The 22456-nt window shown below is 40.4% G+C and overlaps 1 protein-coding gene across 2 annotated transcripts; it reads right to left on the reverse strand.

Moving 5' to 3' along the window:
- On the reverse strand, positions 15532-19436 carry LOC8059322 (organic cation/carnitine transporter 7). 2 transcript variants are annotated; one of them, XM_002467134.2, is made up of 7 exons: positions 19213-19436; positions 18954-19092; positions 18022-18293; positions 17503-17740; positions 16359-16890; positions 16062-16264; positions 15532-15927 (listed from the first exon to the last, which is right to left on the reverse strand). In XM_002467134.2, the coding sequence occupies exons 2-7, from the start codon at positions 18954-18956 to the stop codon at positions 15697-15699; spliced, it is 1479 nt and encodes a 492-aa protein (XP_002467179.2). In that variant the 5' UTR covers positions 18957-19092; positions 19213-19436; the 3' UTR covers positions 15532-15696. The 2 variants fall into 2 exon arrangements, with proteins under 2 accessions (XP_002467179.2, XP_021307620.1); XM_021451945.1 differs by lacking the exons at positions 18954-19092; positions 19213-19436 and having other exon boundaries at positions 18018-18166.

Genomic DNA, 22456 nt, shown 5'->3' on the forward strand with positions numbered 1-22456 from the left:
TATAAAAGCTATCTGCTCTGTATTGAGTTTGTTCAAAATGAGTTAGACCCTTGTTGAGAGATTTATCATGCTCCCAAGATCAAGACATTATTTCAGTAAGATTCACTCTTTCGAAGTATTATTGCATTAGAGGCATGGGCTATGCAAAAAATAGAAATATTTCGAGGAAATAAAAAGGAGCAAGTGCTCGACAACCTCGCAGAAAAATGGACAAGTGTCCGGCAGTAGAATTAGGGGTACCTCGGTATCCACTTAGTAAAAAAAATGATAGCCCATGGTCCCTCTAATAAGCAATATGCCAGCATGAGTTGACAAAGTTTTTAATTTTCAAAGTCTTTGATCTAAGAGTATGACATTCCCCTCCTCGGATCCCGTTTTGATCAAAATGCAAAGTAAGTATGCTTGAGAATTTTTGCAAAATAAAACAGCCTCAGTGAGATATATATAAAAGATAATGAGTGATCTGAGAGAACCTATGAGGATAAAAAGGTATGCTAACTTTCTTTCAAAAATATTAAAAAAAAACTCCAAGTGATAGGATTGAGAAGAGAGAATCTTTACTCTTGATCATAAACTTCCCTGACTATGGTATACAGTGGATTTTTAACACCCTGCAAATATAAAGAATATTTTTAAATGTTTACCCCAGATATTTTTCTTAACCATCCTTTTCTCGAGGACGAGTAAAAGCCTAAGTATGGGGGTATTTGTTGACGGTTCTTAAGTATCAATTTTAATTATCAAATAAACAAGAGAAAGGACCAATATGCAACCATCACCTAGAATTAGGGTTTGATCTGACAGAATTCCACGAGTTTTGTTGTTTATCTGTTTCTGCAGGGGGTTATCAGGAAATAAGGAAGAAAGGCCCACATGTCGGGATTACATAGAGATATCAACGCATCGCGTAAGTTTTCATCATCTAGAAGACTCCAGAAGCCACGAGACCGAAGCGGAGGCGAAACTGGGCCAGGCCCAGGGCGCCCGCCCTGGTAGCCTGGGCGCCCGCCCCCCTGTTGGAGCCAAATCAGGACTCTTTCGCTCGGGATATTCCACCGACCTATTGGATCAAGAAAAACATAGTACCACCTCGCCTATTGACCCAAAAACGCATAGAAGGGGAGGACTATATAAGCAAGGCCCCCTGGCCCCTGGAGAGACATGAAGAAATTATCATAGAGACTGAGGGGTGCCCTCGAAGGAAAATCTCTTCTCTAATTAATATTTCTTTTTAGGCTTAGCAATCAATGTAAGGTAGAAATAGATCTTCTAGTTTCTACTAGATTGAGAGAGATAGAGTGGAGGTGTAGAGTGGAGGAAGCCCGGCCTGTCGGTGTCTACTCCAAGCTTGTACCTGCGGGATCAAGTTCTCCTAACCCGAAGCTTGCTCCTAGGATTCTTCAGTAATTCGACTTCTAAATTCTAGTAAGTTCTTGTTTTATTGTTCTTATGGTTTATGAGTTTACTTTAATCTCTTCGTGTAGAGTTTAGAGTAATCATTGCTGGCGTAAACGTGGTGTTTAGGCTGGGGTACTCATAGATATTCCCTGACTAGCTGGACCATGGTAGTAGTGAGGAACGTGACAATTCCGAGCTACCTTTGTAGATCACATCTCGTTAGCAGGAAGGATAGGATTTATAGGTGCGGGTTGAACATCCTTTGTGGTGTCTAGATTCCGTTAGCCTCCCCATTAGAACAGTAGATCATCCTTACCAAGGTTACAAGGAGACTACGGTTGCAGTCTTCTCTATTTATCACTCACATCGAAAGACATTCTTTGTGCCTAAAGGTTAGTAGTAATAGACCGGTTAGTCAGATGCACTCTTTCTCCTAGTGGTAAAAAATAAATACGATACTCTGGATAATTTCTCGGGTGAAGTGCTCACCGATATCCGTGCGCTTGCGGATCAATTCCTTATTGCGTTCCCAAATATCAACAAACTGCAGTGACCATCTTAGCTGACTCGGTCCACATTTGCTTGTTCTTGTTCCTCCTGTTGGACCTCTTCCTTGGTTCATGTCGGGAATGCTCTGAGATTTGTGTAGTCTTGTTCTTGAAGAAAAACATCTCCTTCCTTTCCTTTATGTAGAAACTGATCTTGGCAGCACTAGCGTAGATGACAGCTCCCGAGGTGTTCAGGAATGGCCTCCCTAGGATGATGGGTGCCCTCTCATCAGTATCAGTCTCTATCACCACGAAGTCTGGTGGAGCGTATAAGGTACCAACTCAGACGTAGAGGTTCTTCAATATTCCCTTTGGGAAACTTAGTGTCCGATCTGCAAGCTGTAAATACATGGTTATTTCTCGTAAAGGATGTGTAAAGAATTTTTCATAGAGTACCCTGGGCATAATGTTGACGCTGGAGCCAAAGTCGCAGAGTGCTTCTGGGAAGTCCACCATGCCGATGGAGATCGGGATGATGGAGCGTCGTGGATCACCTCTCTTGATTTTGTTGAGGACGGTTGTAGTAGTTGTTGGTGGTGGTGGTGGTGTAGTTTACGTCCTCAAGCATCTCAGGGCAGTGATTGCCTGAGTGTCCAGTATCTCCAGTGTGTTTGTGCTCGTAGATCTAGGTTCTTCACTTGGTGGAGTCTAGGAGTTGTAAAAGTCCTTCATATTTTGCTCGAAGTGTACCTGCTCATAGAGACAAGGCAGAGATCAAGTGCGTGGGCCCTGTTGGTGGAAAACACCAACAAAACCAAAAGTGTATTTGTTCTTCTCTAACCTTAAGCATAGTGAGCAAGACAAAGTTGATGGATAATAAGATCATGAGTGTAGCATTTAAAACATTTGTCAGATCAGATTGCTCAACCTAATGGAAAGATAATCTATCTATACTTATGTTGTTTTTTTATATATCTTCTAAAGATTACGTGTGCAACATTTTAGCTCATATGATTAAGAGTGTGGGATCAAGAAGGTAGTACTGGAAACAAAGATTAAAGGACTAAACATGTTGAATCAATTGGGTTGGTTAATCTGGAGTTATAAATCATACATGTTTGTCTTTTTATCCATGTGCATGCCAGAACCAAGGAGAAGCTTATAAAAAGTGATAGTCAAGTACCTTAAGATGTTACCTTACTTGAGGAGTGCTGGTACAGTATGACCTTGTGGAAGCTTTCCTTTCTTAGCGGTTGTGCATCGTGTTTGTAGCACCCTCCATGGATCATCTCTTGTGAGCTATGCCTTCCTTGTGTAAATTGTAAACCTTCATGTGTCTCTCTCTTTGTCTCCAATGTGAGTTTATCTCAGGACTTCCCAGGTCGATATTGAAAGTTTTCCTGCAAGGGTTAGTCCAACAAAATATCCAATATCTACTATAGCATACTAATGGCTCAAAGATCAACCTAGACACCATGTCTAATTTGATTTAGGAGGGCATTTTAACCTAAGCATCATGCTTAATTTAAACTCCCTTGGAAGTAAGATCTTCAGCCCTAAACTAAGCACCATGCTTAATTAAGAGATAAATGAAACTACTCCAAACCTAGACATATACTAAAGCAAATAAAGGTAGCATGAGAGCATTTATAGAGATCTACTCAAGTGGAGATTAAGTAGTGTGATTAGTATTTAACAAATTGAGCATGTCTTAAAGGTAGGGACAACCAACATAGCAACATGGCAAAGGATATTTTTATGTAAAGTACTCCCCCAAGCTTAAATTTTGCCAAATTCAAGTTTGGATGAATTTAATTCAATGTTGTATGATGATTGGTTGGACATACCTTGTGCTTGTCATTCATCCGATCTTCTTGCTCCAATCCTAGAAATGTTAGTGACAAGAATACCTGAAGGAATTTTTTTTACAATTATCCTTATATGCTCAACACACACGGTAAAGTTGCAAATAATTAAAAGCTCATGTTACGATCTGATCCGTGCTTATTTTAGGACACTAAGCTTGTCCTTGGGAAACCATCAATTTATGTCGGCGAAGTGGTTTCCCATCCAACGCTGACCTATATCAAGATCAACTCAACGAGATCTGCAAAATTTATTATAGACATATGCATCGACAACCGCCCTTTTAAAGTTTTTATAAATAGAAAGGAAGAGGGGGTTGGAGATCTCGAATGTGGTGATGTTGGAGAGACCAATGCATTGTGAAGATATTGCATATGAGCATGGAGTAAATGAAGTGGCTATGAAATAAATTCCATGCTCATTAATGCTTGGAGTGAAATCCATGTGGTGTGGTGAAAATGGTAAGGTGAGTGTGGTAAAAAAAAGAAAAAGAAAAAGGATACACGGACGACTTGGTTCGAAACTAGCACAGCTACCGTTCCCCGGCAACGGCGCCAGAAAGCTTGTTGGGTATTTTAAACGCAAACAGAAAAATCCGCAAGCGCACGGATACCGATGTAGCTTTCACCCGGGAGTATTCCAGAGTATCGATTTTCCACAGGGAACGTGAGTGTACTAATTAAGATTCAAGATCGCCCAAGGATAACTATATAATTATTTTTGGTGGGAAGAGAGGAAGTTTTCTGAGAGTTCTCTAGTTGATCTAAGAATCAAGAATTACTTCAAAGATTATTTATTTTGGGACATCAGAACACTAACCACAGAAAAAGATGAGAAGGGGGCTAGGAAGCTCTGACTACGGTCCTACAAACACCGATCCGAACGAGGTGGAATACGTCGATCGTTAGGGCTGTCACTACCCTAGGGCTACCACAACAATCCGCAGGATTGGGTGCAATTCCAGGTAATTGCAAGACTAAACACCACGTCTAATCTATTAATTACTACTCTAATGTTGCAAAGATTAGAGCACTTGATGCAAGCGGAAATCCAATAAATAACTTGAATGTAAATAAAAGTAATTAAAGAACTCAAGATTATGAATTGAAGAACCTGGAGAACGATGAAGAACGAACCAGTTGCTGCAAAAGTACAATGTTGAGGAAGATCCGACAGATCCAGCTCCTGCTCCTCCGCTCTCCTCTTCTCTCCCCCTATTTTCTAGATTACACCTAGAACTAACTAGAACTAGAACTAGAGGAACTAGAACTAGAACTAGATGAACTAGAACTAGAACTAGATGAACTAGAGGTAGAACTAGATGAACTAGAGGGATCCTCTCTGCTTGGATGAAGAATTGAAACCCTAGCTTTGATTCTGTAGAAGAGGTATGCCTCCAGGGGCTGGTGGGGGTCTTCTTATATAGTAACCTCAAGTGAATCTGGGCCGTCGGATCAAACCGACATTAATCGCACGGTTTTCCTTGATCCCTTAGGTCAGTGGAGCACGATCCGCAAAGTTGATCTTGATTGGGCACAGAAGGTGGGCGGGCGCCCTGGTCTCTAGGGCGGGCACCCTGGGCCAGGCCCCGTTTTGCCTCCGTTTCGTTCCCGTGGCTTCTGGAGTCTTCTAAATGATAGACAATTGCGTGGCACGTTAATATCTCTATGTAAACCCGACGTGTGGGCCTTTCCTCCGTATTTCCTGATAACCCCGTGCAGAAATAGACAAACACCAAAACTCGTGGAATTCAGTCAGATAAAACCCTAAGTCTGGGTGTTGGTTGCATTTAGAACCTTTTCCATGATTAGTTGATGGTTAAATGTGAGCATTAAGGACCGTCAACAACGTGTCATTGAGCTACCTCACTTGTGGGTAGGTTCTTGCGGTGTCCTAGTGGGGACGAGGTTCGTGCAACATGTCTTAGCTACCGAACCACCAAGTGTTGGTCGACACAACAGGGACTAGCGTGCTGGCAAGCACGTGAACCTCAGGTGAAAAATTGGTGTCTTAATTGTGTTTGATTGGCATTCTCCTGTTGCTTGATTGTTTATATTGGTGATTGGTTCATCCGCTACGCGGTGGTATAAATATCTCATCCTCTCTTTTTACTTACCGTAAAGTAGTGTAACTAGTTTAGTTGCTAGTTTAGCTTTGTGTAGTTAAGCTCACTAGTGTAGCTTGTAGAGACATAGTTTTTTTGTGCCTAGTGATAATAGCAACTAGAATTGTTGGATAGGTGGCTTGTAAATACCCCTTTAGAGCTAGAGCAAAAGCTTTGCTTTGTTATCTACTAACCTCTTGCTCTAGTAACTTTGTAGAAACTTTAGATAGGATATCCACCCCCCTCTAGCCATATTAGAACCTTTCACCCGCCCCCCATCAGCCAATCAGGGCTAACAGCATGGATCGTTGACTAAACCGCCTTTGAGGATTGCTAATCTTCGTCCAATTAAGTTGGTTTGATCTAATGGCTATGAATCATTCCACCGGCCTATATCAGGAGGGGTAGACCTCAGGGTTTCAGATCATTCTCTCATTCAAAGAAGGAGTCATTTATACAATCAAGCCACCATCTCTCTAGAGCTCCATAGTTTTAGAAGCATAGCTACATAGGATAGATCTAGTAGGAGGCAAGCCTTGCTTGATTTCCGGATCCGTCAGAGAGTTACTCGGTAATTCTTGTAATCTTTCTCCTACTTTATTCTAGTTCATCATTGTATATATTATTTCATCTCATTATGAATATAAGTTTGCTCTATTCGACTATACTGGATATGACTTTGCTCTACTTCCTTATTCTTAATTATATTGTTCTTAGTCTATTATGATTATATGCTTGGCATAGCTAGATTAGATTTATATTCAAACATATGTTCGTATAGCGCTCGCTCATTGATATCCTGGGTGGGTGGTTGACATTATGTAGGCGTGGTGCCTAAATTGTGTTTGTCTATGTTTGCACCCTATATTCCGGGCCATGTGGTAGATCATGGGTATGACAAACTTGTTGAGTCCTCTATAGTCCACCCTCTGAATATAGTTCTTTCTGTAGACACTGATTACAAGAAAATGATTTAATGTCCCTATGCATAGATATAACCTTCTCTTGCTATGATTGCCAAGTATAATTTTACTAATCATGATATGCTCTGACTTTATAGTTAGAATAACATAGGAATTATCCTCATAGATCTTCCTAATCCATGCTAGTGCTATATACTGGAGTACTCTAGAGATACATTTATCATTCTATTTATGGTTTATCATTATCACTCATTATATATATCTTTATCATGTGACTCACCCCTGCATGAGATAGATGGATAAAGACATAGTTTACCTCTTAAGAATACATGCAAGTGATATCTAATTCCTTGGCTATCCTTCCCATTGGTAAAGTTATAAATAACGATATCTGGTTTACTCCTGGTGAAATGCTACAATGGTGTTACATTTGTGTGCTTGCGGATACCTTATTCTATATTCATTCTAAGAGAGCATTGCATATTTTCTACCACCAGTGCATTTCTAGTGTCATGCTAGGGTTGATAACCTAGCCACTGAGAATTGAATCTCACTCTATTCTTAGTAGTGATGCTAAGAAATGCCAACACACATCCGACATCAATAGGTGGCAAGTACGAACTCCTTAATTTACCTGCCATTTTTATATGCTTGTAATACTAGACTAGCAAATATGTTCGTGTGTTGCAATGAGAGAAGAAACTTATTTTTTTTTAAAATTCATTATTATGTGGACCACTTTAGTTAGAATACAACCATAATTTTTTAAATTAATTTTAATTATAAAAAATTTATAGTTCCTGACCAAGATTCATCATAAACTACTTTTATAGGCTAGTATTAACTAAAATTAAAGTACTATTATAATATCCCTCGATGACCTCTCTACCTCTCTCTCTTTCCTAATCTTGTTTTTTTTTTTTTGAGCTAGCTCTCTGTGAGCTCTCTTATTCTTGCTACTCCCTGTTGAGTTATCGTTGTGACCATGTGATGCCAAGCAAATAGCCATCACTGGCATGGAGCACTTGTAGTACAAACTTCTACAAAAAAATATAGACAGATTAGATATTTTTAGCTTTGATAAGAGAAATTAGAAAGTATGAAAAAATAAAATAGCAAATAAAGAGAGGTGTATCTGTTTACCCTAGGACCAATTTAAATAAACGTTTAGAAGAAGATGTAGATAGATTAGATACTTTTTTTTTACATTTGTAAGAAAAATCGGAAAGTGCTAGAAAAGAAATAAGTAAATTGAAAATAAAAAAAGTGTATCCATGTACCTAGCAGTCTCAGATTTTTTTTTTTTTTGCCATATCCATACGTCCTATTTTTTTTGTTTGGTCGTCTTGTGTGCATTTTTACAATTTTTTGTTTGATCGACCCCATGAGAGTCCTGGTCGTTTCTGTTTGGTCGATGTAATATTTCTGTCTCCACACTCACACCACAACAACATTTGGATTAGAATTACTATTTAGGTACTTAAGATCCAAATAATCTATTAAGATTTGGGTTAGGATTAGGATTTCTATTCAACTCATTTAACAAGCGCATATGTCATATAAAATAAGACGATCATAGACCATAGTTTTCACGTTCACAAAATTAGTTAAGAGAGGCTATACAAAAAATAGGAAGAATTTTTGCCTACTCAGAAGAACATCTCCAAGGATTTTGCATTTGAGGTTTGCATTTAAGTAATTTGTCAAAAAGCTCCAAAAGAGATATCCAACGGTTTTGCATTTGGAGTTTGCAATTTGGACAACTTAGCAAATGAGAGAGCAAACTTGGAAAAAATGCCAAGTTAGAGCATCTCCAAGGGCTTTGCAAACAAACTTTGCATTGCCCTATTTGCAAAAAAGAGTAGAAAATACCTCTCCAATGGTTTTGCAAATAAGGTTTGCAATTTGGTTAACTTTGCAAATAGAGGTTGAGTCTTTGCATATATGCAAACCTTCTCACCACTTTGCATCTACAATTTCGGCCTTCCACATCGGACTCCGTCCCCCCGCCCCCCCCCCCCCCCCCCCCACTTTGGGTTTGCCAAGTCTAAATGTAAAATCTCTTGGAGTTGGACTATTTTTAGACTTTGCAAATAAGTTTGAGACTTTGCAAACAACACCAAATGCAAAATTCATTTGCAAAGTCCCTTGGAGATGCTCTTATGGACAGCTTTGCAAACCCGATCGCGCTCGCCCCGTCACGCGCGAGGAAAGCGCGCACGCCTAGAGATCTCCTATTTTTATCCTTTGTCAAGGCCAAATGCCAATTCCGTTGAAGATGGCCTATTTTTATTCTTTGCATTAGAGCATCTCCAACAGTTATGCAATTGGACTTTGCATTCTTGAAATTTGCCAAAAATCTTAAAAATTGCTCTCCAACAGTTTTGCATTTGACTTATGCATTTTGGCAAACTTGGCATTTGATGGACCAAACTTGGCATTTTTGCATAGGCACAATGGCTTGGCAATTTTGATATCCCGAGAATCTTGGACTCCTTGTCGTGTCCGTACTCCCCACGTAACGTTGCGGTAGTTTCCCGCGAGACGAGTCCTCCCCGTGTGCGACTCTTTTTTTTCGCGCGCCGCCTTCTTTCTTCGTGCGGGCGAACACGGGCGAACCTAGGACTGTTGCCTCAATCCATGAACACGGCCGTGCGATGTGCGAGAGAATTGGCGGCGACGGGCGAAGGAATTGCGCGCGAAAAAGAAAGCGTCCACGCGACGCGTGAGAAAATTTCCCACGAAGATGAAAGATTCACGCACAAAAATAGTTGGGTCCACTATTTTTGGAAATGCCAAGTCAAAAATGCCAAACACTTGGAGATGAACTTATTTTTCATTTGGCAAAACGTTAGGGACTTGGCAAACTTTAACAAATGGTAAATTTCAATTGCATAACTGTTGGAGATGTTATGAGAGTTTGCAAACAACAACAAATGTCAGGTCAATTTGCCAAAGTCTTTGGAGATACTCACCTATTTTAAAATGGGATCTAAGAGCTCTATTGAGGTTAGAAAGTTTATCTATGCACGTTATCACAAGAAAATTCTATATATGTTATTATGATTCTGAGTCCAGGCCACATGCACGACCAAATATGTTTTGAAATTGAATCTGTATCGTGTTAGAAAAAATCTATTCTAACTCGTATGAGCACGTGTTATATATATAAGTTTGGACATCTTTATTGTCCGGCAGTTTCATGACGGCATTCCGGATCTTCTTCGCGCAGCAGTGGCAGTGGACGTCCATCGAGAGGATAACGGCGGGCGCCATTGTAGTGCCGGTGCTGCGTCGTCGTTGATCTTAATTAGTTAGACAACAAGTCTAGCTCCGTGCCTGCTAGATCTCTGGACTATGGGTGTGTGCTGTGGAATGGCACGCGATCGGTGTGTATACATGTATATATATACAGGACAGGAGCACTGTGTTTTTTTAAGGTCATATAGGAGCAGTAGTTATTAATATATATATATATATATATATATATATATATATATATATATATATATATCAGAGATTCTTCACTGATTGATACTGCGGCATGCACGTTTCCATGTATGAGTGATTTGTTGTATCTCTTGCCATATACATTGACTATTTCCATTATTTTTAAATTATAACCTTAGTCGAAGGCTATATACTCTTATACATACAGTACCAAAAAAATACTCGTGAAAAATTGTTTCTGCAGGCTTTTAAAAAAACATATTAGGAGTTAAAAACAATCACGCCTCTAAAAATTTAGCATGAACAATTATCAACATCATCTCTTCCTTTTTTGCTTTTGCAAAAGATAGTGCAGATACATACTATCGCTCGACGACTAACATCCCTGTAAAGCACACACGTCCATGCATCTTAGAAGTACAATTACCGTCACATTACGACGAAAGAGAAAGGATGCAGTTAAAACGATATCTAATTGTTGTGGCCAGCTTTGTGCGATGATGCAAAACACTTTAATTAGCTCGATCAAGCAATATAAATATGTTGGCAGACAAAAATTAAAGATTCAACGGTAGTAGAGGACATCTTAATAAACGGAACACGACTTGACACCGACGAAGGAAAGAGATGATAGACGGAACTAGTAAAATTAAAGAAACTTACATCTTTTACTATATAAATTGTCAACAACTAAAGTAATCCTCATCGTCATCATCATCATCATCATCATCATCATCATCATCATCATCATCATCATCATCATCATCATCATTACCACCACCACCACCACCATCACCGTCACCATCAGTATCATTGTCGTCCTTGTCCTTTTCCTCGTCATCCTCATCATCATCAGTATCATCATCGTCGTCCGGAAGAGCATAAGTTTCGCTAACAATGGCGGCTCGCAGCCCCACCTTGTTGTAGAGCTGCCCCTGGATGTTTCCTGCGCTGGCGTTGCTGCCTTGCACCACCACGTGACCAGTATTCTTCACTTGAACCTCCACGCCTTCCTCACCTATGAATTTGAACATAATCGAAAACAAGAGGCCGGCCAGAAACGCACAAACAAAGTCAAAATCGATCGACGCATGAGGAACATGCATATATATACAATATAATAACTAGCTACCTCCATACCCGTAAAGAAAGTCGTTTTCGATAAGTTTTGGGTCAAATGTTGGGAATATAAATCATGAATAACTTTTAAGTTGTAAATTTAAAAATATGAAATCTATATGAATAGATTTGTCTTGAAAAATAATACTTTCATAAAATTATACATATGCTACTTTTTGATAAATATTTTTATAAAAATAAGGAGTCAAAGTTAGTCTTTAGAGATCGTGTCATTATCCTAAACGACTTTCTTTATGAGTATAGAAGACGTGTGTGGGTGAGCATGCTTATTTGATTGCACGTACGTACATACCAGGCAACTCCTGGATAGCATTGCGGATCTCCGTCTCCCACTCGTCGCAGTCGAGGCCGACGTAGAGAGTGATGGTCGCCATCGCCGCTTGTCGTCGTCTTTCTGCCGATGCCTAGCTAGCTATTGCTATCTAATAGCTCGAAGCTCGGACACGGGCACGTAGGGTTGCTGTGTGCATGCATGCATGCATGGCGCAGGGGTGGTGGTATATATTTATACACAGGAGTCAGGACTACAGGACGGGCGATCCAGGTGATCGGCGGCGTAAGTCGTGACGAGTTCAGGGAAACCTTTCTCCTTTTGCTTTTACATTTACTATATATAGGAGTATATATATCTATACCTATCTATAAAGAGCCAAAATTTCAGTCTGCCTAAATTTCTTCTGCCACCAGTCCGCCAGCCCTCGATTCGGAGTACAGACGCAACATATACCGGAAACAAATCTCCTCTTCCAAATCAGACACGAAATCACTTCCAAATCAGACATGAAATCAAATGCAGCCAATTCAATCGAACTCCAAATCTAAATCAAATCTATATCTATATCTATACCTCTATACCCCTAATATAAAGAGACAAAATTTCAGCCAAAATTTTCGTCTGGACTAATTTTAGTCTGGCTTCTCCCCTAGATCGACCGACTCCAACTCGCTCGAAAGAAAAAATCGTCCAATGATCCAAATTAAATTGAAAAGGAGCTCCAAATCGAATAGAAAAGCAGCAAGATTTACGATGTACGAGATTAAAACTGCCTTTATTTACTATATATACAAATAAATTATGGGAAACACAAACATATCGCTAGAACGCCTGAGCACCGCTGCAGGGCGGTTCCATGGAGCCGCGCGTGCGGCTGATAGGGACATGGGCCACGCGGTAGTGCCAGGGTGCTTGGGGTCGCCGCTCGCGAATGCCTGGACGCCTGAGCGCCACTGCAGTCCGGCTCGACGAAGCCGCGCACGGCCAACGCTTCATGTGAGCTCTGCCGAGCAGCCTGGTGGCGGCGTAGGTCAGCTAGCAGCGCTCGCTCCCGCTGGCGGTGCCCTCAACTTGGCTCTTTGCCCATGTATGCTTTGCTTTGTCAGCTACGCGGCTTGAGAAAGAAGGAGGAGGAAGAGAAAGTGAAGCTAGGGTTTTTTTACAGCTGCGGCTGATGGATTTTATTCCCGGCACGAGTGTCCTCATCCGTCAGATTACAATCAACGATTCGGATCAAGCCAATAGCTAAATGGGCCTGCGGGCAGCATGCACCAACACACTTGCGTGGCCTAGACCCAGGAAGCCGGAGGTAAAGTCCGGGTGTTCAGCAGGCCTAAAATAGAATAAACCGTCCATCCGCGCTTTTTTCTAGTTTTCATCTCCTTTTCATCTCCAGTTTTATTTTTTTATTTCCGTTGGTTTCGTTTCTTGCTGCCTCTCCAGCCGAATTGTGGCTCAATGTGCCATTCTTTTCATGATTTTTTAATATATATAAGTCTACCTTTTTCTTATAATAACAATAAAAATAAGTAGTAAACACAGTATTAGGCCCTTCAAGCAATTACCTAATAAAATGTAAACATAAATATTTCTATCCTTAAGCTGACAATGTAATTTGATTATAAATATCCTTAAGGAAGTATAACCTAACTAATCGTATTGTAAACTAAAATATTCGTCTGTTTGTCATCCAATCAAATCAAATCAAATCAAATTAAATGTTTCTTTAAGTTATCTGCATATATTGGTGCAAATATAACAATAAAAATAAGTAGTAAACACAGTATTAGGCCCTTCAAGCAATTACCTAATAAAATGTATGCACATCCCGTTGCAACGCACGGGCATGTTTTCCTAGTGAATATATAAATGGAAATTGATGGTCCGAAACCCCTCGGGTGGAGACTGGAGAGGGATAGTTAGGAGTTACCTGCGCTGCCGTCGCCCGCTGTCCTTCTACAAAAAATATACTATTATGGCATCCAAAAGTTTTTTGGATTTAGCTACTATAGCACTTTCGTTTGTATTTAATAATTATTGTTTAATCATGGGTTGATTATTGTTTAATCATAGGTTAAGTAGGTTTAAAAGATTCGTCTCGCAAATTACAGACATAATATACAATTAGTTATTTTTAGCCCGCTGTCCTTCCAGAAAAAATATACTATTATGGCATCCAAAAGTTTTTTGGATTTAGCTACTATAGCACTTTCGTTTGTATTTAATAATTATTGTTTAATCATGGGTTAATTATTGTTTAATCATGGGTTAAGTAGGTTTAAAAAATTCGTCTCGCAAATTACAGACATAATATACAATTAGTTATTTTTAGCCCGCTGTCCTTCTAGAAAAAATATACTATTATGGCATCAAAAAGTTTTTTGGATTTAGCTACTATAGCACTTTCATTTGTATTTAATAATTATTGTTTAATCATGGGTTAATTATTGTTTAATCATGAGTTAAGTAGGTTTAAAAGATTCGTCTCGCAATACAATTAGTTATTTTTTATCTATATTTAATGTCCTATGCATGTGTCATAAGATTCGATGTGATGAAAAATTTTAAAAAGTTTTTGAATTATGGAGTGAACTAAACGAGGCCTATCATCATCATCATCATCATCATCATCGCTGTTTTCTCAACCGTCGCGCAACAGAGTTCTCTCAGGTACGGTGGCAAGTAAAAACTCCTAAATTTACCTGTCATTTTCATGCGCAAAGAAGGTTGTAGTATGTACAAATTCCTTAAAGGATGCTATGCTATGAACTTGGAGCGTGGGCCAACGGACCAAGAACACAACCAGCTACTATGGACCAGAACGGGTCGCCAGGTGGATTCAGCCAATTTACTGCTGGGACCGGCATTGCCTTGATTCTGGAAAATGCGATCGGCGAACGCCGGCAATTTGCCGCATGGGTATGGTGTGGGATTGGGGCTATAGAAGATTGGAATTGGATTTGGATTTCTTGCTGGGTCACCTCGTGACGTGCACAAGCAAGTTTTTCTTTACCGAAGCAAGCAAGTGAGCCGAATCGGCTCTCCACCACCAAGTAAGGCAAGGCTTTCCTGTTAGGTAAGATTGATTTTGGAAGGAACCAAACGTGTCCTTGCTTTGCTAGCTCACTCTGCTTAGGTTTTCTCAGCTCGGCTTGGCTCAGCTCATTTAATTTTTAAGTGAGGTGAGCTAGTATTTTAGTAGTTACAAGAGTTTATTACTTTAATGGGCCAAATCACAAGCTAAACAAGCTAAGTTGTTGATTGATCACCCTAAATAAGCAATAATTAGGCTTGATGTATGTCTGGGGTTGAAATCTAGAACCAATGTATGATGTGCATTGTACTTTTTGCCTAATGTTTGCATATCATGGAACTAGTTAGTTGTTGTTATTGTTATTGTTGTATGTATTGGTTGCATTTGCATCTCTTAACTTGGTGAGTTCCGTGTGCGGTGCTGTGGAATTTAAGAAAACTTTATCATGGCAAGTAGCAAAATATTTTAGAGGAAAAATTATGGAGAGCATGTAGAGAATTTGGAGATTGTTGAGAGCATGGTATGGTGCATTTTGCAAATGAAGGAAGCTCGTCATGGGGTTAATGGCAACTTGAAGGAAACTACACAATACAACTGATACTCCCAGAAACGAAATGGACAAATATTGCTTAAGCTGGAATTTCTGAACAATATATTTTAGAAAAATAGGCTTGGGGAGGGGACTCGAGACCTTCCATCCCTCTCCATCGGCACTGTTAAGTCTGGTGAAGTGGTGGTTTGCGCAGCGCGACACGAGGTGCGGCCAGCAGCCGGCCCATCTGATAAAGGCATTTTGTGAAGGCCTCTCGGGCCACCGGCGATGGAGGAATCGCTGTTGTAAAAGTAACAGGGCATAGAGAGAAACAGCCCATGAGGCACGTTCATTTATTTATTTCCAATTGTAAAACATCCATCGTATCCGTATTAGTGTTGCTAAAAATGTCCAATGAATAGGCAATTCCGGTAACCGCTACAGAAAAAATGCTCTCACAGGGTGACAGTACACCCAGCCAGGTGGATCAGTTCATGTCCACCTCGGTGTCGTTGAGTCTACACCCCTTCGTCTCGAAGGGGAAGAACGAGACGGCCAGGCCGGAGAGGAAGATTACAAGTTCGAAGAGGAGGATCGCCGTCGTCTGCTGGCAGCTGTGCACCAGGGCGACCGCGACGAGCGGGCAAAGGATGCCGCCGATCCTGCCCACTGAGCTCGCGATGCCAATGCCCGTCGTTCTCACCGCGGTCGGGTAAATCTGAACAATAGACCAAAGGCAAACAATAAAAGAAATGTAAGCACAGACAGTCAGACACCAATTGGTTGGTTATCTGCTAGTACCACCAAGAGAGATGGAGAATGAATTGATTTTTGCACAGGAAACTCACTCACCTCTGGAGCATATATGTATACAATGGTGAAGCTGGCGGATATACAGAGCCGGGCACCAAACAGGGAGATTCTGGTTAGTATATCTGTCCGGGAGAACACCAGTGGGACTAAGAAAACACAGCTAGTGAAGAGCATCGACGCCATTGAAAGCTTGCGACCAAATCTATCCACGATCATGGCCGATAGAAATGACCCTGGGATCTCTGTTTCAAGAAAACATGGCAGCATTGGTCAGCAATGAATCACATGCTTTTGAAGCTAGTTATGATAATCATACTATGCACGCCAGTAACCAACCTGCAAAACTAGATATGAAAACATTCTTATATAGGCTTGCATTAGTTGAATTAACTGATTCAACATCCTGTTTGGCACATATCCTATTTCCATTACTGAGCTCTGATGTCAGAAGAACAATGCCATAATAGGCAAACGCATTTCCAAAGAAGGCCATCCACAGAAGCAGGGTTGCTCTGATCAGTTTTGGTGCAAGTAGCTTGCCAACAGACTTAATACCTCCGAAATCAGAACCACGATCTTCACTTAGGTTGTCACTTTCTTCGGCACCAGACAAAAGTGTCGTGGACTCTGAAGATCCTGAGACTTCATCTAGCTCAATATTTTTGTCAGAAACAAGCCTACCAGAAGGTAGTTGTACATTGTTTAGTCTTGCCATTTTCTCCAATACATCCACAGCCTCGGTAGTTCGGCCTTTCATGCAAAGGAACCTTGGTGACTCTGGCGTAATGGCATAAAATAGCAGCAGGAGAAAAGATGGAATAGCTGATAATGCTAACAACCACCTCCAGCCAAACTTGGGCATAACTGTCTGCCATTAATATGTTGAAAAAAATTAGGCATGGAAAAACATGGTGGAGTCTTCTAGTCTAATGCATATGCGTTTTTTACTGCAAGAATATGTTTCTCTGATTATGAGCTGCCTATCCAGACATTGATAGTATATTATAGATCTTTGTATCAAAGTAACCAAAGTAAAGTTGCAGGTATTGCAGAAGAAAATATCTACAGATATACATAATACTTAACAGATTTGGTAAACAAAAAAGCAAACTAATTGCCAGAGAACTTCTGATTCTATGCCCTCACAATCGAAGTTTCTTTCACAAGTGATGTTCCAGATTGCTAGTCTCCCGGAAACTTATTCTTATTCCATGCACTTTTTCTTTCAATAGATCAAATAACAGACCCATTAATACTACAGTTAATTGTTTGTATGGTAATTAGCAACGCTATTAGCAGATTAACTGTTAGTGAGTGGTTCATAAATTTCTGAATAAACTGGAGTATACAATGAGAGATTGAGAATCAGTTGCATCAGGTTATGATTTATCATGTGTAATGTTTACTTTTGATGCTGGGCACTATTATAAAATATGAATAGCATTATCAGTCTCAAAATATTCAGGAGAAAATATTATACCCATGCAAGAGATGCCTCCAATATTGTCCCAACAGTCCAAAATGCAGAAAATACCACCATCCATGTTCCTCTAGTTGGAGCAGGAACAAATTCCAAGAACCAAGATCCCAGAACAGGCCCTCCTCCCAAACCAATACCAACTAAGAATCTCAGGGAAATTAATGACAGATAGTTCGGAGCAAAAGCACTCAAGAATCCAGCTCCACTTGTCACGATGGCAGTAAATAGAAAGCCTCTCCTATAGAATCCAAATGAAACAGAGTGTAAGGGCTTTTATGATGTACACAAGCAATTCGTTCATGACCATAAATTTTGAGAATGATTTGAAGCTTGTTCTCGAAAGTAGCATGTAATTAACTTGGCTGCTGATTGAAACTCAGCTATAACAGCAACTGTCCAATAGAAACTACATCAGGAACAAGTTTTGGTAATCCCATGTTAAACATCAGCAGGAAAGGAAATGGACTTGCATTATTTTGAGCAAAAAGGTACATGACATAAGTAAAAGATTGGACCTGCCTCCTTCCATAGTTGTCTGAAACCACACCCCACGAGTAAGCTCCAATCAGCATTCCAACAAAAACAACACTTGTAATCATGCTTTCCTGATGAGAAGTAAGCTTCCATTCTAGCTGTACTGATGGACCAACAAATGACAGCAGCATCATTTCCATCGCTTCGGCAATTAAGCCAATCCCAGCATATGAAAGAATCAGTATCTGGAACCTCCCAAAACCTGATGACAAGAGCGCATCATCCACAGTATATGAAGCTGATTGCCCCTCCTCCATCTGAAAAGTAATGATCACAGTTGTCAACTTGTCATCTATAAATCACAGTAAATCTAATCTACTTATATAACCAAACCAGCCAAGGGCGGAAACGAGTTAGTTCCTTCTATTTCCTTTTTATTTGTGGGTTTAAACAACACTGATTTACTGATACACACAAGTAAACACTGTTTGCCTAAAAGGTCATTTATCCCATTTAGACATCATTTAAATGCTACAGGGCGATACGCCGTTTCCGTTTAATCGGTCATTTATCGCATTTAAACAGCCGTTTCTCTTGATTAAATGGCCATTTAGTCCAAATAATGGTTAAACCGTAGGTGATCCATTCTATAGCATTTAGTGTTTAGGAAAGCACTGCAGGTAAACACACGCATCGTGTAACAAGAGGTAATCAAAGACCCCGCGAGCTGAGAGCATTCTAAAGCATTTGCATCGCTGTACAAGAGTACAGGCCAACTTAAGCATTCAATTGTTAATAAAAAAAATTCAATTGAAAGTCAACTAAAGCCAACAAGAAGGCACGTCACAAACTCACGTTATCTGCTTTGTTTTCCCTCGCTTTGCACATTCCTAAAGCACAGGATCAACTGGATAGCAAGTAACCGACAAGAACCGAAACAGCTGAATCTGAGGAGAGGAGGCTCGCGAGATCCTCACCATTTCAAGAGCCGTCTGGCGGAATCAGAAGCTTATCTCGTAATAACGATCCTCAGCGAGCTGGGAGCATCAGACCCAACCCTAGCCTCCGTCCGGGCCCGCCTGGTTAAATCTTCCCTGGCCCAACTGGTTCCACGCCCTGAGAAATCCAGACAATGAGCAGTTGAGCACGCATACGGAATCAGTCGTGTCCAGGAACACGCGAGAAGCAACGGGTGTGTGCCTGTGTGGAGCCTGGCAACATGAGGGAGAAGCGAACCGGAATGCGTTTCTTGGATCTGCGACAGGCGGCGAATCCCGCAGGTGCAGAGGAGGGGATTCGCGGTCTATGGAGGAACGACGGACCCCGAATCCGCGCGCCTGCAGCACTGCTGCTTCCTGGAAATCTCTTCTGCGCTTTTCGTTGCGTTTGGGCGAGATTTGGGTCCGTACCGGATGGGTTGGGGAAGGAGATGCAAAATGGAGCCCGCGCTTTGACCGGGAAAACCATCATTATCATTAGTCAAAGCCGCTGGCACGCGTCCGGCGTCTCCAACGGGAGGGGACGGGGTGGCCTGTTCCTTCCGTGCATTTCACGCACCGACGTGGAGACCAGACCGACCAAGGCCTTGACGCAAAAACTAAAAACTTTTCAAGATTTTTTTGTCACATCAAATCTTACGCCATATGCATAAAGTAGTAAATATAGATAGATAAGAACAAAAACTAATTATACAGCTGTAAATCGCGAGACAAATCTTTTAAACCTAATTACTCCATAATTAAATAATGTTTATCAAATAAAAACGAAAATACTACCGTATCAAAATCCAAAAACTTTTCGCATGAGCCCAAACAAAAACGTCGGGATGTTGCTGGTGTTGTGAGAGAAGATCACAAGGGGGGTAACGCTTGAGATTGAGAGTGTACCAAACTTTCTAGTATTGATAATAACTTTGATGTATTTGTTTGTTACTAAATTTTATCTTACTAAGTGTAAAATGAATTTTCTGGTGCCCAAAGTACATTAAGAAAATACTATAAAACAATATAGACCTATCTGCCTTCTTCTTAATGTAGATTATAAAGGTTTTACTGAGGTTCTAACTAAGAGATTTACACTTGTGGCTAAGGAGGTCACTGGAGAAAATCAGACAAGTTTTATAAAAAGATAGAAACATTCTGGAAGGACTAGTGGTTTTGCATGAAGTGATACATGAGCTGAATAAAAGCAAAATAGAACGATATGATTTGAAAAGGTTTATGTGAAAGTCTGATGTTTTTTTAAATGTCTTACATGGAAAGGGGTTCCCTAATATGTGGGTTAATTGAGTGATGTAAACGGTTAGCGGTGGTCAAGTTTGTCTTAATGTTAATGGAACTAGATGGCCTTATTTTAAGGCCATGAGGGCATGAGGTAGAGTGACCCTCTCCCCCCCCCCCTAATTCAATCTGATAGCTGATTCTTAAGTGTGCTAATGGAGAAAGTTGTGGATAGAAACTTAATAGTGGGTGTTCTAGAGTCTTTGCTAGACTAAGGGCATCTCCAGTGTATAAACGATTTTACTCTGCTCAAACAGTATCGTGTCGGAGGGTTCGATGGCCACTATGTGAGCATTGGTTTGTGGGGCCTGCTACTCTTGTTTTTGTTTTCACGTGTCAGCTCTAGATAGGCTGTGAATCTGTCACTGTTGGTCTAATACCATCTTGCACTTGAGAGATGAATTTTTTATGTAGCTTTGGTTCGACTCTTCGGCAACATCCGCTTTCAAATCTGACAAACATGGTTCGGTTGCTGCAGTGCGCTCGATTCGACTTTTCATTTCCATGGTTCGATTTTCGCATACACTGGAGCTGCTCTAATGTATCTCTCACATCCAGTATGCAGATGACACTATACTCATGACTGATGGATCTGATAAGTCTCAAGGTTTTGTTGTATTGTTTTGAATGGTTATCTGGCCTTAAGTTCAACTATCATAAGAGTAGGGTCATTTTGTTTGTCTTCGATCAAGAGGAGAAAGAGAGGAAGGCAAATATGCTTAATCGTAGGTTGGGAGACTCACCAGTGAAATACCTAGGTATTCCTGTTTCTGATAAAATGTTGGGCACAGTAGCTTTCAGACATGTCTCAAAAAATGTTGAAAAGATTAGACCCTTGGAAAGGGAAATTTATGGCATTTGGTGGTAAGCTAATTCTTACTGACTCTAGTCAAAGTAACTTACCAAATTATGGGATGGGATCCCACCTGCTTCCTAAAGGGGTACTTTTGGAAATGGATTCTATAAGATCATTTTTTTTGGCAAGGTACTGGTAACTCTTCAAAAATATCACATGGCTAAGTTAATCTCTATTAGTAAACCTAAAGTCCACGGTGGTTTAGGTATTCTTAACACTATGTTGATGAACCGATGTCTAGTAACTAAATGGGCCTGGAAAATAGAGAAGGGTTCAAATGAGCTTTGGTGTAGGGTACTGCAAGCCAAGTACATGGAAAGGAAAGACTTCTTTAATTCCAATTGTCAAGGTTCTTCTCAATTTTAGAGGGGTCTTATTTCAATGGGTGTTGAATATAACATAAAGGTGATAGAGTAAGGTTTTGGTATGACTCTTGGGTTGGTGTTATGCCATTGAAGATTCAATTTAATAACTGAGAGGATTTCATAACACAATCTTAATGACCTTTTTGGACGTGCAAAATGCCTTTGAAAGTCAAATCTTTATGTGGCAGGATTTCATAACAAATATGCAAATATCCACTGCTCTCAAAAAAGGGGTTGGGGTGAAAGCTCTTTTATGTTGTGTATGTGCTAAACCTGAAACTGTTAATCACATTTTGTTTGAGTGTGGTTTTGCACAGTATATATGGTGCTGCATTAGAGATGCATATAGTTTAGAGGATTTTCCAACTTCTATTCAAGACATTTTGGTGCAGTGGTTGCCAAGGAGGCTAGGTATCTCAAGGAAATTAAGTTTTGTTTTTGGAAGAATAGAAACAAAATGGCAATTGAAAATACTTTCTTCTAACGCAGATGCAGTGATTGTATACGGATGTGGGTAGACCTTCAAATGGACCCCAATTGTATGCGGATGTGGGTAGACTTTCAAATGGACCGCGACAAGATCAAGCTGACTTGGATAGCTCGTTGTCTGGATGAATAGCAAGAAGGCTTTTATGATGATCCTAGCTATGGTACCTTTGTTATGTAGTTGGCCGGCTGGTGTGTTCGTGTTGGTTTGCCTTTGGTCTCTCGGTCTTTGTGTTTGTTTTAGTGGGGTGTGGCAAGGTTTAGCTTGTGTCCATGTACGCTTAAGTCGAAAACTGATATACTAGTACATATTAAACTTTAATCGGCTTTCTTAGAAACCGAGTAAATCTTCTTTAAAAAAAGTGAAAAATGAAACCTACTGACTTGCTGAAGAGGAGGCCAATGAGGCATGGGTTGAGAAGAACAGCGGCGCAGGAGGAAAAGAGGACGACAAACGAGGAGACGAGGCTGGCAGCGGCACGGGAAGAGACGGA

The sequence above is a fragment of the Sorghum bicolor genome, chromosome 1 (assembly GCF_000003195.3).
Source record: "Sorghum bicolor cultivar BTx623 chromosome 1, Sorghum_bicolor_NCBIv3, whole genome shotgun sequence".
NCBI classification, from domain to species: domain Eukaryota; kingdom Viridiplantae; phylum Streptophyta; class Magnoliopsida; order Poales; family Poaceae; genus Sorghum; species Sorghum bicolor.

Bases quoted from the DNA above. Each gene is read 5' to 3' on its own strand.
- LOC8059322 (XM_002467134.2), bottom strand. The intron at 17,741-18,021 runs GCAGGTCCAATC...TGGATTCTATAG, and splicing joins TCAGACAACTATGGAAGGAG to GAGAGGCTTTCTATTTACTG. The intron at 16,265-16,358 runs GTTGGTTACTGG...TTCTTGAAACAG, and splicing joins TTTCATATCTAGTTTTGCAG to AGATCCCAGGGTCATTTCTA.